The 16,007-nt window shown below is 41.3% G+C and overlaps 2 protein-coding genes and 1 long non-coding RNA gene across 4 annotated transcripts in view; 2 read left to right on the top strand and 1 right to left on the bottom strand.

The window, feature by feature from the left end:
• Positions 1 to 3,922: 3,922 nt before the first annotated feature.
• On the top strand, positions 3,923 to 6,636 carry aldoab (aldolase a, fructose-bisphosphate, b). Its single transcript, XM_078279469.1, has 6 exons — positions 3,923 to 4,034; positions 4,370 to 4,636; positions 4,729 to 4,889; positions 5,492 to 5,750; positions 5,892 to 6,091; positions 6,197 to 6,636. The coding sequence occupies exons 1-6, from the start codon at positions 3,923 to 3,925 to the stop codon at positions 6,287 to 6,289; spliced, it is 1,092 nt and encodes a 363-aa protein (XP_078135595.1). The 3' UTR covers positions 6,290 to 6,636.
• Positions 4,459 to 8,386, bottom strand: LOC144536379 (uncharacterized). The gene is made up of 4 exons (XR_013503742.1): positions 7,940 to 8,386; positions 7,066 to 7,202; positions 4,718 to 4,879; positions 4,459 to 4,548 (listed from the first exon to the last, which is right to left on the bottom strand). It is a non-coding gene; the product is annotated as an uncharacterized LOC144536379 (long non-coding RNA).
• Positions 8,387 to 8,426: 40 nt separating this feature from the next.
• The window catches only part of LOC144536373 (uncharacterized), a 54,535-nt gene continuing 46,954 nt past the window's right edge, over positions 8,427 to 16,007 (top strand). For both annotated transcript variants that reach the window (XM_078279467.1, XM_078279466.1), the window contains exon 1: positions 8,427 to 8,596. In XM_078279467.1, coding sequence (XP_078135593.1) covers positions 8,500 to 8,596 — 97 coding nt within the window. In that variant the 5' untranslated portion in view covers positions 8,427 to 8,499. The remainder of the gene's footprint in view (positions 8,597 to 16,007) is intronic.

Genomic DNA, 16,007 nt, shown 5'->3' with positions numbered 1-16,007 from the left:
GACACTGATGGGGGTTTTATTTGTTTTTTCATCAGACCTCAAAACATATTCCCTAAATGTCTAACAGTATCCACAGCAGCAAGAAGGCGTATTGGGCATTCAGCTGTAATATGTATTATGGTACACATTACGTGCCTTCTTTGAGGTATTAACGTGGTTCTTTATTAGCCGTGGAAAAAGGATGTTAAATATCACATCGCAAATGATTAATAAACACTCACAGAAGCATTGCTAAAATAAGCCTCCTCATGAAAGGAAAACCTTAAAATAAAAAGGTCAGTTTCTCCTTTTTACTCGACTTCCTCTGCACTGTTTCATCCAATCTCTGAGCCTGCGCAGACACTATGAGTTGGAAACATATTGAATTGGCAACGGCAAATGCTGTGTGTGAATGTGCGAATGTGCTGTGCTCTGGTTGCCTCATTTTGAGACATTGTTATGGAGTAAAGTTTGTCAGCCTTTGGGGGGCCCCTAACGGCCTGGGACCCCAAGCAGTTGCCTGGCTTGCCTGTTGCATACATAGCTTAAAGCAAGTAGGCTTACTTGCTTTATGTCAGCACATCTGATAAGCCTATATAATAATCAGTTTATGAGCACAAAAACCTCCACAGTGATATCAAAACCTTACATCACAGTACTGTATGACACAATATGGCGTTAAGCAGCAGTATAGTCTGCAGACAAGCGGGGTGAGTGACGTCTTTGGTATTGTGCTATACCCTTCGATTATTAGTATTAAGAATAACAGTGAAATTGTGACGAATCACATTCATGCATGTATCACACATCAATAATAGCCTAATTTCACACATGATGCCTGATGATTAAGCCACAGAAAAATAGTGTATAGTCAATATTTTTAGAGAACCGCCCTAAAATGTCACAAATCATGCTTTTAGGACAGCTCATGTCTTATTAAGAGAAGCCAAGTCCCCCCGTCTCCCATGTAGTACACACCCTGACTTCATCTAAAGCAAATGTCCCTTATCACAACTCTGCATGTCAACTCATTAAGCCCACAGCCTCTGTTCAGGAAGTGACCCTCTTTTTTTTTTCCTGCGACTGTTCACCAGAGATAGTGTTGTCACTATTGTCAGCACAACCTAAAGCCTCAAAGCTCTCGGCACCTCTATGGTGCAAACATTCACATCCTTTCAAATGTGTTTCAGATTTTTTAGCAATCTATCTGAGTGAGAAAGTGAAACAGATATATAGTGCTGTGCAGCTTGCAACTTGCCAGTTGACCCTTTCCTGCCGAGCAAAGACCATCCTGAAAGGTCACCGAAAGGTCAAGGATCAGAGCACCGTGTTGCCAAATCTGTATCTGATTTCTACGGACAGTTAGCAATGTTGTCACATGCTCTCCAAGCCTCTGTGTGAGTGTGCATGTGTGTCCTCCAAATAATTATATGACCTCTGGGTGCTGAGATGCCCTTGTAGAAGAAAATGAATTAGCTAACAGTTTTGGTCTCATTTTATTCTAATATCCTCTTTCCTGTTCACTGATTAAGTTTTTATTATTATTATTATTATTATTGTACCTGATCAACAAACTAGTGTCTCCTTGTTTAATCATGTCTGTTTGCCTATCTCTTGCTTAGTGTTAAAACAAAGCATTTGAATTTGGTCGCTGTGAGTGAGACTTTTTTGGTTGGCTCCAACAGAAAAGCACACCTTAACTAATCAAAGCACTTTTGATAAGTTGAAGCAGACAGTATTGAGTCTATGCAAACCTACTCAGACAGACTTATGAGTTGAATGTCTTCTCAGCATTTATTTATTCTGTTGTTTCCTGTTACCTCATATAAAACCCTGGCTAGAAACTAATATGGGTCAGAGAGAAACCTACAGTGTCTTGTGAGCTTCTTTCTCCACTGCACAGTGAATAAAACTCATCTGAACTAGCCACTGAACTGGACCTGAGAGAACTTTTTATTCCACACTCTTCTCAGTTGAGACAGCAATTTTGAACTAACCGCACTTAAATCGTGTATGAAATCTTTTACTCATTGCAACAAACAATCATTAAAAATGCCTTAAACTAGAATGTAAAGGGTGCAGGGATGTGCTTTAAGATAAGTAATACGTTTTGTTCAAGAAGGTAGTGAATGAAGTTAGGATAATGCCCATGTCCTTTTTTATTTAATATTCGTGGGTAATATTTTTTACACGTCTGCTTATTCATTATTCTGTCGTTTAATATTTCTACTTGTTTTACCCTGTACTTCCCATCCTAACTACCCCTGACTCTATCGCCATTCACTGAAACACTCTTTGCCCTTTCACTGGTTGCTCACCACCATGTTACTCCAGCTCCAGTCTCTCTGAATGTCAAGAGCCATCTCTGGTTGCGTCCTGTTCTTTTTATAGCTCGGGCAGCTGAAATGTGAGGGGTCACAATGGAAGGATAAATACAAGGGCCAGCGGGCTGGAGGGTTGTCGCAGACGAAAGCTGGATCTTCTCCCTCCCTCTCTCTTCTCTCTCAGCTCTCCTCCCAACCTCAAGGTAACAGAACTGAACATTTTCCGACAACTATGATATTAATGCTTTACTTTAATTGGCTTTTTGTGCTACCTGTTGAATATTTTGTTCCTATAAATGATATATTATATATATATATATAGAGACGCATGGCATTTCCCATAGAGATGTAATGTTTCACCTCTTTTTATAGCTCATGCAAACCTGTGATTACTGTGAAAGCTAGATATTTATGAGTGACACAGACAGACACAGACTTCTTCTTCTTACTTTACTCTGACACACTAAAACAGATTGAAATATCTCATTGCTTTCAATAATACATCTGAATCAGAATTGACTTCATTGTCATTGTCACAAGTAAATACAACGAAATTAAAAGGTGCTACTCTATGGCGCAAACATAAAAAAAACACATTAAACTAAGACCATATAACAAGATGAAAAAATGAATAAAACTTGAGTAAATAGTAAAACAGTGAAATTATTTACTTTTTTCATTCACTACTCTCCCTCAGCATTATGTACTTCCACATATAGAATTGTTACAAGACACATGCATTGTCATAACTGACTAGCTCATCTGTCTTCATTTCATGGTTGTTGATACAACATTCTTTATCTGATGAAAAGTTTCCACTGCATTGTGTCTGTGTGGTCCGTTGTGACTCAATAGCTTGACTAAGCTCTTGTTTAAAACTGTCTAAATTTGTCCAGGCTTTCTGCTTCTTAATCTTCCTGTAGACTGCATGACTTTTGAACAAAGGGGTGTGACGCTGCACCATACTCTTTTATGTGATGCCTTCTGGCTGAGCCATAGTGCTTTACACTGTACACTGTGTATTTTTAGTCCAGCCAATTGATAGTGAAGGAGGTGGGAGGTGTGGGATAGAAGAGCAGGGAGGAGGAATGGGAAGGGAAAGGTCATGCATAAGAGGCTTGAAAATGGAATAGGTCACCCACATGCTTGTCAAGATTTTTTTAAAGAGTGGTCCGATACGTAAAGGGTGGGGCAGAGTAGAGTGAAGGGCTCTCTGACACTGGATCTCCTGTGCCATTGCATATTGTGCCTGGGGTATAGTGTGTAACCCCAGCACATTACTCCTTACGGTACTGGAGCAGTAATAGCTGCAACAATTGCAGTCACACGGTTGGGGACCCAGCTGGTGGGATTTTAAAATGACAGAACACAGACTCATTTCACCACTTCCTTACTAAAACTCACATTTAAGTGTTTGATCTTTTCTTCAGCAGTTTGCGGCTGTGGTTTCCCATGCATTCGCATTTGCATTCGCATGGGAAACCACAGCCCCAAATGTCAGGTTTTGCAGCTTGACTTTTTGTTGAACGTTTGGCCCCTAATTTTAGCTTGTGTCTTGCCTATTAGCCACCTAAATACTTTCTTATCATCTCATACTTTTTCTTCCCCCTAGAGTCAGGATGCCTCACGCATACCCTTTCCTCACTCCTGAGCAGAAGAAGGAGCTCAGCGATATTGCTCAGAAGATTGTTGCTACGGGCAAGGGAATCCTTGCCGCAGACGAGTCCACAGGTAAAGAATTTCAAGAAAATTTACTTTTTATAGTTAAATATAGTCTTTTAGGAAAGCCAACATTCATCTTTAAAAGCAAGGGTAATAGTTTGACTCATGACTCATATGACGTATGCCAATGTATACAGAGCTGCCATGTATATATGTGATAAGAAAGATTTAAATAACAAAATGTGAAAAAATCTTGAACACAATTAGGTTAGGACTATGATTGGCTTGAATGTACTCAGCACTAACACTTTTATGCAAACATCTGCAAAATCTCAAACAAACACACCAGTGAAGTCCACAGATGGATCCAGTTTTCATCTGCCTTATGTCTCCACAACCTTTAGGCAGTGTGGCCAAGCGCTTCCAGAGTATCAATGCTGAGAACACTGAGGAGAACAGGAGGCTGTACCGCCAGCTCCTCTTCACCGCTGATGACCGCATCAACCCTTGCATTGGTGGCGTCATCCTCTTTCATGAGACCATGTACCAGAAGACCGACGATGGCAAGCTCTTCACCCAGTACCTTAAAGAAAGAAACATGGTGGTGGGCATCAAGGTCGACAAAGGTGTTGTTCCCCTGGCCGGAACCAACGGCGAGACAACCACCCAGGGTAAGCGAAAAACAGATTTAGACGCAAAAAGAGTCAACATCTTTAAATATTTTTGTCTAACGTATCCAGTGTGTCCTCTACCTCTTTCACAGGTCTCGATGGACTGTACGAGCGCTGCGCCCAGTACAAGAAGGATGGCGCTGACTTTGCCAAGTGGCGCTGTGTGCTGAAGATCACCCCCACCACTCCCTCAAGACTGGCCATCATTGAGAACGCCAATGTCCTGGCCCGCTATGCCAGCATCTGCCAGATGGTAAGATACAACAGATCTAATTTTTACAAGCTTCATGGCAAGGACAGATCTAGGCATTTAAGTTATCAGTAGAAAAACATGCCCTTTTAGAAGTGGCTGATCCTTTCAATGGCACCTAAATTATATCACTTTCTATTACATGCACATATTGTAGAATGAAAACAATCAGCATCAGTGCTGGTTTTTTTTTGTTTTGTTTTTTGCATAACACTAGCATGTCACTTACTTCCTGCATGATGTGATTTAGGGTGTAATTAATATGATGAGTTATCTAATTTTGGAATTTTGGAACTGCGGCCTCTTTTTCTCATTAGTTTTATCTATTTCTACTGTAAATTGAATGTTGAAAGTAGCCGTGTTAACGTCTACCTCTAAGGTAGTTTCTGGAGTATATAAAGTATATATTCATTCAAGTCTCTGTTGTAACTTCAAAAAATGAAAAAACAACTTAATAAAACCTTTTCAAATCTGGACCCAGTTTAGGAACCACTGAAACAATAAGAAACTAATACATAACATACAGTATGTCTTGCCTTTGACAGCCCACCCACCCCCGTCATGCTAACAGTCATTTTGACTCCTTTTGTCTCTGCCGTCCTCAGCACGGCATCGTCCCCATCGTCGAGCCTGAGATTCTCCCTGATGGTGACCATGACCTGAAGCGCTGCCAGTACGTTACTGAGAAGGTCCTGGCTGCCGTCTACAAGGCCCTGTCCGACCACCACGTCTACCTGGAGGGCACCCTGCTCAAGCCCAACATGGTTACCCCCGGACACTCCAGCTCACACAAGTACAACAACCAGGAAATTGCCATGGCAACTGTTACTGCCTTGCGTCGCACTGTGCCCCCTGCAGTCCCTGGTGAGCTGGAAGCGCACAGTATACTCTTGTTGACATGCACACATTTGCAAAGTTTGAGGACACAAGAGTCTGCATGCCATTCACTTAAATGTCTAGAGAAGTGCCTTGCTAAACTCTCACGCTCTTCCTGTACCTGTACAGGCATTACATTCTTGTCTGGTGGCCAAAGTGAGGAGGAGGCCTCCGTCAACCTGAACGCCATGAACCAGTGCCCTCTGCACAGGCCCTGGGCCCTGACCTTCTCATACGGCCGTGCCCTGCAGGCCTCCGCCCTCAAAGCCTGGGGCGGCAAGAAGGAGAATGGAAAAGCATGCCAGGAGGAGTTCATCAAGAGAGCTCTGGTATGTGACAGAAGTTTTGCTCAGAGAACGATATGGATTGTGAAAACCAAACTTCAATACTGTACGGTGCATTCAGTAATACTAGTCCTTTTTTTCCTTTTACAGGCTAACCACCTGGCCTGCCAGGGCAAATATGCTCCCTCTGGAGCCAGCGCTGCCGGCGGAGAGTCACTGTTTGTGGCCAACCACGCTTATTAAGCATGGACAGTCATCATCTTCCTTTCCACCTTCTTCCCACCAGTATTATGTTACCATGGAAAAGGCCATGTCCCCGTAGGCTCCGCCTATGAAACTGCTTTTGAACAACAGCACTATAGCAGCATATTGGTCAAAAGCGAAAGAGAAAACTTTTTTGGGTTGTTGCTGCAGCCAGGAGATTCTGAAATAAATGTCTGCTTCCATTCCCTTAGCTTTTATTTTTAAACACTTTTTGAGGTGAAGATTCCCACACTGTTTTTACACAAGTTGTATAATTTATTTTTTTCCTGGTCTAAAGTGCAGTATATGGTTTATACTGGTACCATGGATTAAAGTATTTCCCCTAACATGCTGCTTTGCTTTGAGTTTTTGAGTCTTTACACATAATTTTATGCTCACATACAAACAACAGTACAGTTAAAGTCTGATAATAATACTATGACAGAGAAAAATATAAAAACCAATCAAAAGATCAGTACTTTTTTTCCAATAAAAACTATAATTGAGACCATGGACATCTTGCACTTTTTATTAACACTGATAGCATTATAGACATAACTAACACATGTATGTGTTCTTTATTTGCATTCCAGCCAGAGAAAACAAATTCTACAGTTCTAACAAAGAAAGGTTAGACTCCTATAATGCTGAGGTGAACCAGGCGATGGCTACCAATTGTTTGTTAGCTAATAGTGAAGAGTGACTTTGTTCTTAACCATAGGGTTTCTCATCACCGAGTTTATTAAGGCAACAGATACAGATACAGGTGCACCTACAATATGATGCAGCTGGCTGCTGTGAGTCACTGGTCACTGATGAGGGTCCCTCTCACTCTCCTTGTGTTCAGAAGTGCCAGCCCACAATCTGACAGAGCATAGACATCATAGACTGTGCTTACCCTGAGCCCTTGACCCTGTTGGAAAGAGAGATAAACAAACAACAGGTGTGTTGATAGGTGACACTTTCTCAATATTGTGCAACCGAAAGCAAAGTCATGAAAGAGGCGAGTCATTATCTCAGAAACCTTGAAGAACTTGAAAGGAACCACTTGACAACACACCTCTCAATGGTTTACAAGCATTTCACTGTTGATTATTATCAGAATTGTAAAATCATTAATTGATAGGTCTGTACAATACAACAGCCATGCAATAAGTTCTGCCATTATGAACTTTATATTCAGGTCATATTTAGAGGTGAATTTAACTGTGTGTAAAAGAAACATAAAAGCCAAAGTTGGATCAAAGCCTTTCTAACAAAAACTAAATGTAGTAGGTTGGGGACACACCATTCAAAGAACGGATTGTTGTTCGCTCATCTGAATATGCGCACTGTTGTTTTAAAGTGCCCATATTATGAAAAAAACACTTTTTCTGGGATTTGGGGTGTTCTTCTGTATCTCTGGTGCTTCCACACGCATACAAACTTTGAAAAAAATCCATCCATGCTGTTTTGAGTGAGATACGGTTTCTGAATGTGTCCTGCCTTCAGTCTCCGAGTGAGCCTGTTCGGCACGGCTTGTGATGTCACAAGCTGAAACGAGCTGGCTAACCACAACTGTTAGCTAACGCTAGCATGCTACCTCAATCTCAATAGCAAAGCACTGCTACAACACACAAGTTCACCATAATCTACAAAAGAACTACTTACATGTGCACCCTCATTTAGAAGTCTCCCAGCTAATCCTGCCTTGTAACTGACCGAAGTTGGAGAAACAGCCTTTCTTTTACTGTCTATGGAGCTAGCTAGCTGACATGATCTACATCTGAGCTACTGCGCATGTGCCAGTGCAATCAAAGATAGTACAGAAGAAGAAGAAGAAAAGAGGTCTCACTCTGTAGCTAAAACAGAGACCAGCTGAAAAGAGGATCTGCAGCAGTGAGAGAGAGCTGTGCAGTACAACAAAAATATGGTGTTTTTTGAAAATTAAACCATATAAAGCTATTCTGGTACAACCTTAAAATACAATTATGAACCTGAAAATGAGCATAATATGGGCGCTTTAACAGACGCACGGCAGAAGGATGCGAAGGATGCAGGTGATGCAGGTGAAGGTGCATTTCCCAGTAAGAAGGTATACACACCTGTTGCTACTTCCCTGATCAACCCTGGCACCTTCCCACCTGCATCTCATTACCTCATCAGCCTCTCAGTATATACCAGCCCAGTGTTCATCACCTGCCAGTTCATCATTTTGATACTTTCTCACTATGTTTTTTGCTTTGAAGCTTCTGTTACTCTGCCCATTATTCCTGGGCCTGGGCCTGGACCTGGACCTGGATCTGCCTTCCTATTCTGTACCTGCCAGTAAGCGTTTATTGCCTTTCTTACTTGTATTTACTACATCGTGACAAATAGAGACGCCGGTCCGTCAACTGAATCCTGTACGCACCATGCGTAGGCCTAAATTTTGTTTCTCTGTTGTTACTGGGGTTGGATTTTTGAGGGGAGTGAGAGCGCTGACATTGTGACATAGGCTGTCTTCCTATCTGTAAGTTTTCTATGCACTGTTTACCGCGTTTTAATAAACGCGGTAATGTGACAACTTTCTTCTTGTCTCCGACTCAGCTATGCACAAGCCCTTTTGTAGGGGTGCTTAATTATAAAGATTTGAATAATGTGTCTTTATGCATAACAATTAGGCCTACACATCCAGCACACAACGCCCTGCATTAATTGTACTTATGATCAGCTGGTCATTTGCTGAGCAGGTTGAGGTTCTTAGACCGTTGTGTGAATAATAATAGTGTTTGTACCTTTTATAGCTGTGGCCCTTGTTTGAATTCTTTTGTTTTTGAAAGCCTAGTTATACTAAGAATTGTTTCCTGGAGCTGTCAAACCTATTACGTAATCACGGTTGAATCCCCATAAGTGAATTTAAATTCTTAATCCTGTATTTAGTGCATCCATTTTGATACCACAGCTAAATGTTTAAGTTACTTATGCTAATCTTTAAATAAACCCAGGTTTTATGTAATAGGCCTGAAGTCAACATTTCAATTTACATTTTGGTTACTTTTTCTTAACCTGCATGTCCTCAGTTTTTTTTTTGCATGGACTCTCGTACGTTCATGATCTGCAAAGGTGGAAAGTAACTTCATATGTGTAGTCAACCTCTTTTTAAAGGGGCTGTATGCAACATTTAATATTGTATCAGAAAATGCATATTTTATATTTAAGATAGTGGAGTAATGGTTTCCTGAACAGAATGAAGTAACACTACCATTGTGTGTGTTGTAATCTGAGATTCTCTGTACTTTGTGTGCATGTTAGTGCACGTGGCTGTGAAAATACGTCAGTATTTCAAGCGTTTGGGAACAGTAAGAGCTAGGGGTTTTGAAATTTAATCATTTTTACGGATGATTCTGCGTCGACGCAGTGACAGACTATAATCAATTATAAATAGCCTACTGATGTTGCTTGCTTTTCCTTTCGGCTTATTTTTATTTTTTTTGCCTTGACGGCTCATCTGACTGATGTCATTCGTCATGCTAAACATGGCGGAGGGCCGAATGCAAGAGTGAGGCGTTACCGCTGACGAACCAAAAAGAATAGCTAGACCACAAACTTTGTTTAAAAACGGTGGCGCAGCAAAGCCAAAGGATTAAAAAGAAAAGGATAGCAGAGACATTGTACTTTAGAAAAACATACCGACTATATAACGTAAGACTTTTTTTTCAAAAGTCGGCTCGCTAGCAAAGAGCCTGGTGACGGCAGGGAATATAGTTAACACTAGTTACTAGCGGAGAGGACAGTAACCAAGCAGCCACTAACTTACAAGTTCAGCTGTCCCACCTCGACGACTTTAACCCAATTGCACCTGACTGTAGTACGCAGATCGGGGTTGGGCTAAAGGTGGGCGGAGCTAAACATTTGGCACTTTTTTTTGGGGGGGGGGCGCTAAAATTGTTGCTGCCTACCCCTCTGACGCTGGGTAGTTGCGCCTCTGCCAGCTAACTGGTGGTTGATATTGGTCTGATAATACAAAATGCTAGGGTATTGGTTAAGTTGTACAATGTAGAAGCTGTGAATATAATGTATTCTATCTAGAGGTTGACATCTACAGTAAGGCAGTGTTAGCGCTGCTTAACTGGTTCATCTATATAGTAATGTGCTTTATTATAGCATAAAAACAAACTCAGTAATGATAGCTACATTTAGGATGACATTAGACAAGAATATTCATCTGTACTTCACTAGTTATGACAAAGGCTGGTTAATGTTTACGGAGTATAACTCAGTCACAGTTACACAGTAATACAACAGAGACCTTATTGATTGATCCAACACCAAAGATTCTTTTGTACCTTAAAATGTTTCCAAAAATGAGACCTAAGAATAATGGTACTGGACAATTCTGCTTCCAACCTGTAGGGGGACAAGTAGCTAATGCTTTAGCCAGCTAGCACACTCCTGTCATCTCGTCCTGTTGCCTTGGGCGAGATGAGAACAAATGGCCGAGGCAAGCAAAACAAAGTTGACGAAAGTTTAACTTTATTCAAATGAGGACCACTCAAGAACCAATCAGGTCCTCGTGTTTGGAGGCAGGAGTTACAAACAAAGTCTGACCAAGATGGCAGAGGTTATCAGAGCTGTATCCATAGACGGTATATAAACTGGACCAACGGAACCCCGTTGCTCTTGACAGAGACCAGTGAAGGATATTTTCAAGCACTTTTCCGATGAGCGTTACTGCGCAGCTTGTGACCGGTGCATATCCCTGGATACTGGCAGAATCCACTAAGTAAAATCTTTCCTGGAGCAAAAGACAGAACTTGGTGTGTACTGCTGATTCCAGTCACTGGACGCACTGAAGGAGAGAGCATTTCATCCATGGTGGAGATCTGCTCTTCTTCAATCCACATGATTTTCAGAGGACTTTTGTAAACGCTCATACAGAGCCATTGGTGTTTGTAGGTCACCGCCTCCGAGAACATGCATGTCTGCCTTACGCTTCAGCACTCCTCCCACACCGTCGGGTGCACTCTTCCCATGGGAACGCTCTGAAAAGTTCCAGGTGAAGGAAGCAGTTTGATCAATTCCGGTACTGGGTTGCTGGCCCATCACTGAGGACATGCAGGGTGTCGATTGCATTTTCATGTCTTCTTCGGAAATCAATGACTGGCTTGATATGTGCCCACACGGCATGCTCATCATGACGTAAGGACTGGGAAATAGTGGCTGGGAGCCACTGACTGAGTAGGCAACTCCAGTATGCATTGTGGCCTATTGCCACCGAAATGAAAGGCCTGAATCTCATTGCGTTTACACGCATAGTTCTCTGAAAAGTCTGTGTAAGACCATTTAATTGGGATGGATGTTCTTCTTGAGGTGTCTGAACTGATGTTTCACCTGATGAAGCCAGTTTAACTGATGACTCGCAATTGCATTGAGCCTCTGGTTGAACACACCAGTTAGCTCTCCTACTGTCCCCCTCTTTTTCTTCACCCAGTTCTTGTAGCTTCTCTCTACCACTACAACATCCTGCTTCTCCCGCTGCTCCCATGTTGCAGTGTCAGCTGGGTTGTGGTCCTGCAGGTTGGGCTCATCATAACAGCACTTTCTGCACACACGTTGCATGCATTTTGTATTTTCAGTATCGCGTGATACCTGACAGCAGTGCTGACAGGCTTTTTGCCGTCGTTGTATATTTAGTTGCAGCACTGCGTTGCCGATGTGTGGAGAAGGAACTTTGTTGACACTGTTCTTGACTATAAAAAAGTTTATTACATCAGAGGTTCAGCATCAATGTTACAAGCTTCTGCAGGAGCTCGGAGAGGCGACAACCCAATTTTCAAATATTGTCGCTCTCTTCCTTTTCTTTGTGAATCCAGTATATATCATTTACATTGTAATAACATAAGGCGTGATATGTGTAAGTATATGATTGGAGCCAATCAATGCCTTTTTATCTGGCATAACTCCAAAAACAGGACTCTTCTGTCTTGGGGGGGGCCTTCTGTTCATGTTAACAGTTTTCAATACAAGTGGGGTAAAGTTCATGCATCTCCTTATACCAAATCTTAAGTCAAAGTGTAAATCGTCAGATACCACATCATGATCAAGCCTCTGCTTGACAGCGCATCAATTAGGAGCGAGCTGTTCGCATCTTCCCAGCAGGCACATGTGTTGCAGTCGCTGGACCTAGCCTCTGCGACAAAGGTTTACACCTTAACGGTCTGTAGGACAGCTGGTGCGTTTTGCGTTTTTTTTTTTGCATGTAGGCCTTATGAAAGACCTTTAGTGAGAAAGTAAGCACTCGTCTTTGTCTTTTCTCTTTCCTGCCTACTGTGTCCTTCTTCCCAGGAAGCACAGTGCTATTTTCATCTAACAGCAGGAAGGATTCCACCTGAGCCTTTTTCTCATTAACTTTTTCCTGGGTGGCAAGTGGTATTTTTCTGTTAGTTTTGTTACATTTTGCCTCACACTTTTTTCCTATATTTCTCAGCCCTCTTTTCATTGCTTACTTTTGTTCTGATCCTTCAGTCTCTTTAATGATTTATTCAGCTTCTCTATCTCTTCAGTGTGTGGGCTTGGTGGTGGTGACGTAGGTGGGCTTGGTGATGTGGGACTTGACCTGGGTCTTCCTGGATGTATCTATTATAGATGGAGTTATCTGGGGCAGTCATGTTGAGTAATGCATTTAAATTTCTTCTTTTGGCTCTATATTTTGTTTGAGAATTTCTCCATCTCCCTCAGCTTCTCTCTTCTTGATGGTGGGAGAGTCTGGATTCTAAATTTAGGCATCTCCCCTTTCTGTTTCTTTTCTTGATCTGTTAACAGAATGGTGTGAACATTTTAACAGTTAACATTGTCTATTCTCTTCATTTGATAACTGCGTTCCTCTTAGTTGCACTGCCTACAGTGTTCTAGTCCAATGATATTTTAGCTATCATGTATTGCCAGGCTTTACGAAATCTGCCTTAAGGCCTTTTAAATCAACAGTGAAAGCACCCCTTAAAACCCTCCCTCAGACATTCCTATTGGTCAGTGAATGGAAACAGACAGTTTTCTTTTCCTCAGTAACTCCTCTCTTTGCAGGGTCTGAATTCAGTCTCCCTGTATCTCTTTATCCTCTCAGCACTTGTCATCTTTATCTGCCTCAAGTTGACAAAAGAGAAGGGAATGTATGGTTTGAGATGAAGACAAAACATTGTTTAGACTTAAACAGCATTCTAAGGTTTCTGAACGGGTCTGCTGTGTCTATCTGAAACTAGAAAACTGTATCACCGAATAAAACGCAATCGATTGTGGATAATTACAGCTTTTGTGATGATGGACCCAAATAAATGTTTAAAAGGACAAAACATACATTGGACTTATAGTTTTTATTGTTATATCTGCAGGAAATTGCAATTCATATCATATGGTGTGACAGGCAGACATGTCACACCATGTGTTTCCTGCACTTAGCATGTTGAGTCTTGTAGCTACACATTAGCATATTAACAACATGCTAGCTATAACAAAGCAGCATAGATTTGCATGTAATTATGACAAACTAATAAAATTTCTTTTGCATTTTTATGAAAAATGTGTCACACAGACTTCTGGAAGTGGGACTTTTGTCAGAGTGCCAACAAGATCAGATTTATTGTAAATATAAAAATGATAACTCACCTCAGGTTGTACAGTAGCAATACACTGCTAGTACTGTAAACCCCATAGACTGTATATAGAAGGTAAAACCTTGCTGAAGAAGGTCCCCTCCTTCCCAAGGGTGTCAAAACAGTTGCCTTTTCAAATATCCCAAAATAGTGTCACACCGAAGGGGGTAAGCTTCGCTTCAGAGCTCAAACTTCCTATGGCGCCATGTTGATGCTACCAAACGATCACCCGATCTTAGCATTGCCATTCATTTTGACGTCACTTTGACAGCGTTATTTCTAAAGAAACACGACAATGTATAAAAGGCTCCATTACGTTATGGCTCCGTAGCAGACGTTTTTGTAAAAATAGGCTAACGATTGTGTCATAACCACACTACTTACTGTCGCATAGTAGAGGAATTACCGTATAGTACAGGAGAAACTCGCAGGCAGTTTCAACTTACATTAGCTGTTTAAGTTTAATTACTAATGTTAACTAGCATTTTAGTTAGCAATAATTAGCCTATGCCCATGTTATCTCCTTACATATACCTACGCTCTCCATCTCTGCAAGATTGGGAATGATTTAGATTTCTCTTGGCACAGCTACCAGAAGACTTACAACTTTCAGACAGGTTTCCCACGTCACATTTACGTCGTCTCTCTCAGTTGGAGGCTGCACAGTAATGCTCAGCCATCACCGGAAAAGTGCTTCTAATATCCTTCACTGGTCTCCGTCCAGAGTAACGGGGTCTGTTGGTCCATTCTATATACAGTCTATGGTCACACCATATGATTTTGATTTGTGACAATCTTTTTGATTAGAACTGACTCAAAACCTTATGCTTGGAGTTTGAAAAGAGTAGGCTCACAAATAGACATCTGTATTTTTTTTTTTTTTTTGAGAATTTTTGCATTTATTTTTCTTAGTTTTATTCAAGTTCTCACTTTGAGAAACAAGTGCAGTCACACCATATGAGTTTTGTTATGTTTGGTTGAAAATTCTGAAAAAATGAGTTAACGGTTTTAATGTTGAGTGTTCGCATAATGTTCTGCACAATATTGAAGGTTTTTGGCAAATATATTTTTATTCATACATGTTTGACACTGAAACTACCACGTCACTTCATCCACCCATACATTAGTTTAAACACTCACTTACACACTTTTCAGCTAGCCGACAGGCCAATCACTAGCATGTTCGGACATTGGATTTCATTGTAAGCCTAGCCTGTTTGATTACATGTTTTGTTGGCAAACATTGACGCTTGTATCAACACGGATTGTTTGTGTCACACACACTTTAACAGGGCAAATAGACCACTGTAGATGTTAGTTTAAACACACAAAATCATTCAGCTAGCCGACAGGTCAACCACTAGCATGTTCGGACGTTGCATAGCTAGGCTACATAGCCAGGTTACAGCAAACTACCTGATAGCTACCTAGCTTCAACTCTGTCTGCTAGCTGCCTAGCAGCCGGTGTTCTGTTGCGGTCTTTGCGTGTTTTCGCGACCACGCCCCCGAGGCAAAATTTCGCTGGCCGAAAATTCGCAGTGTTTCACTGTGTGGAACCCTACCGTTATACTAATAGTACTTTAAAGATGTGGTAGCCTTGGATCTGGACAGGGAGGATAACTCTGGGAGTTGGAAGGGGTGTGCTGCGATTCTACCTTCTCACTCCACGACACAGGTTTGTGGATCTGAGTGTCGCGATTTCGGTTTCATATTGCATTTCGTTACAGCCCTTTTGACTTGTGTGGATTTTTATTTTCTATCACAGCTCGCAGCAGGCAGACTAACCAAGAGGACACGGTCTCAGCAAAGGGAGAGGAGGTTTCGGTCTCTCTGGAGGAAACCCTACGTGTGCGACCGAGATTATGTACTGATCATATTTTACTGAGATACTCTTAACACTTTTCTTTAGTTTATTTATTTGTGTACTTGTTTTTAAGTCCATTGTATGTCAATATATCCTACTACAGTATACTGTCCTGTAATTTAATTTGTTTACATTGTTTTACAGTTATATTTTAAAATACACATTTTTACATTCACCCTTGTCTGTTTGGTTCATTATATAATACAGGAAATAAGGTTGAGACTTGTTTCATTTTTAGTCCAATATA

Source organism: Sander vitreus, chromosome 21, assembly GCF_031162955.1.
Source record: "Sander vitreus isolate 19-12246 chromosome 21, sanVit1, whole genome shotgun sequence".
Classification (NCBI taxonomy): domain Eukaryota; kingdom Metazoa; phylum Chordata; class Actinopteri; order Perciformes; family Percidae; genus Sander; species Sander vitreus.
This window is presented reverse-complemented; position numbering and strand designations above follow the sequence as displayed.

Coding starts and splice junctions, on each gene's coding strand:
- aldoab (XM_078279469.1), top strand. CDS start 3,923: ATGCCTCACGCATACCCTTTCCTCACTCCTGAGCAGAAGAAGGAGCTC. Junction 4,890..5,491: donor ATGCCAGCATCTGCCAGATG/GTAAGATACAAC, acceptor TGCCGTCCTCAG/CACGGCATCGTCCCCATCGT. Junction 5,751..5,891: donor TGTGCCCCCTGCAGTCCCTG/GTGAGCTGGAAG, acceptor GTACCTGTACAG/GCATTACATTCTTGTCTGGT.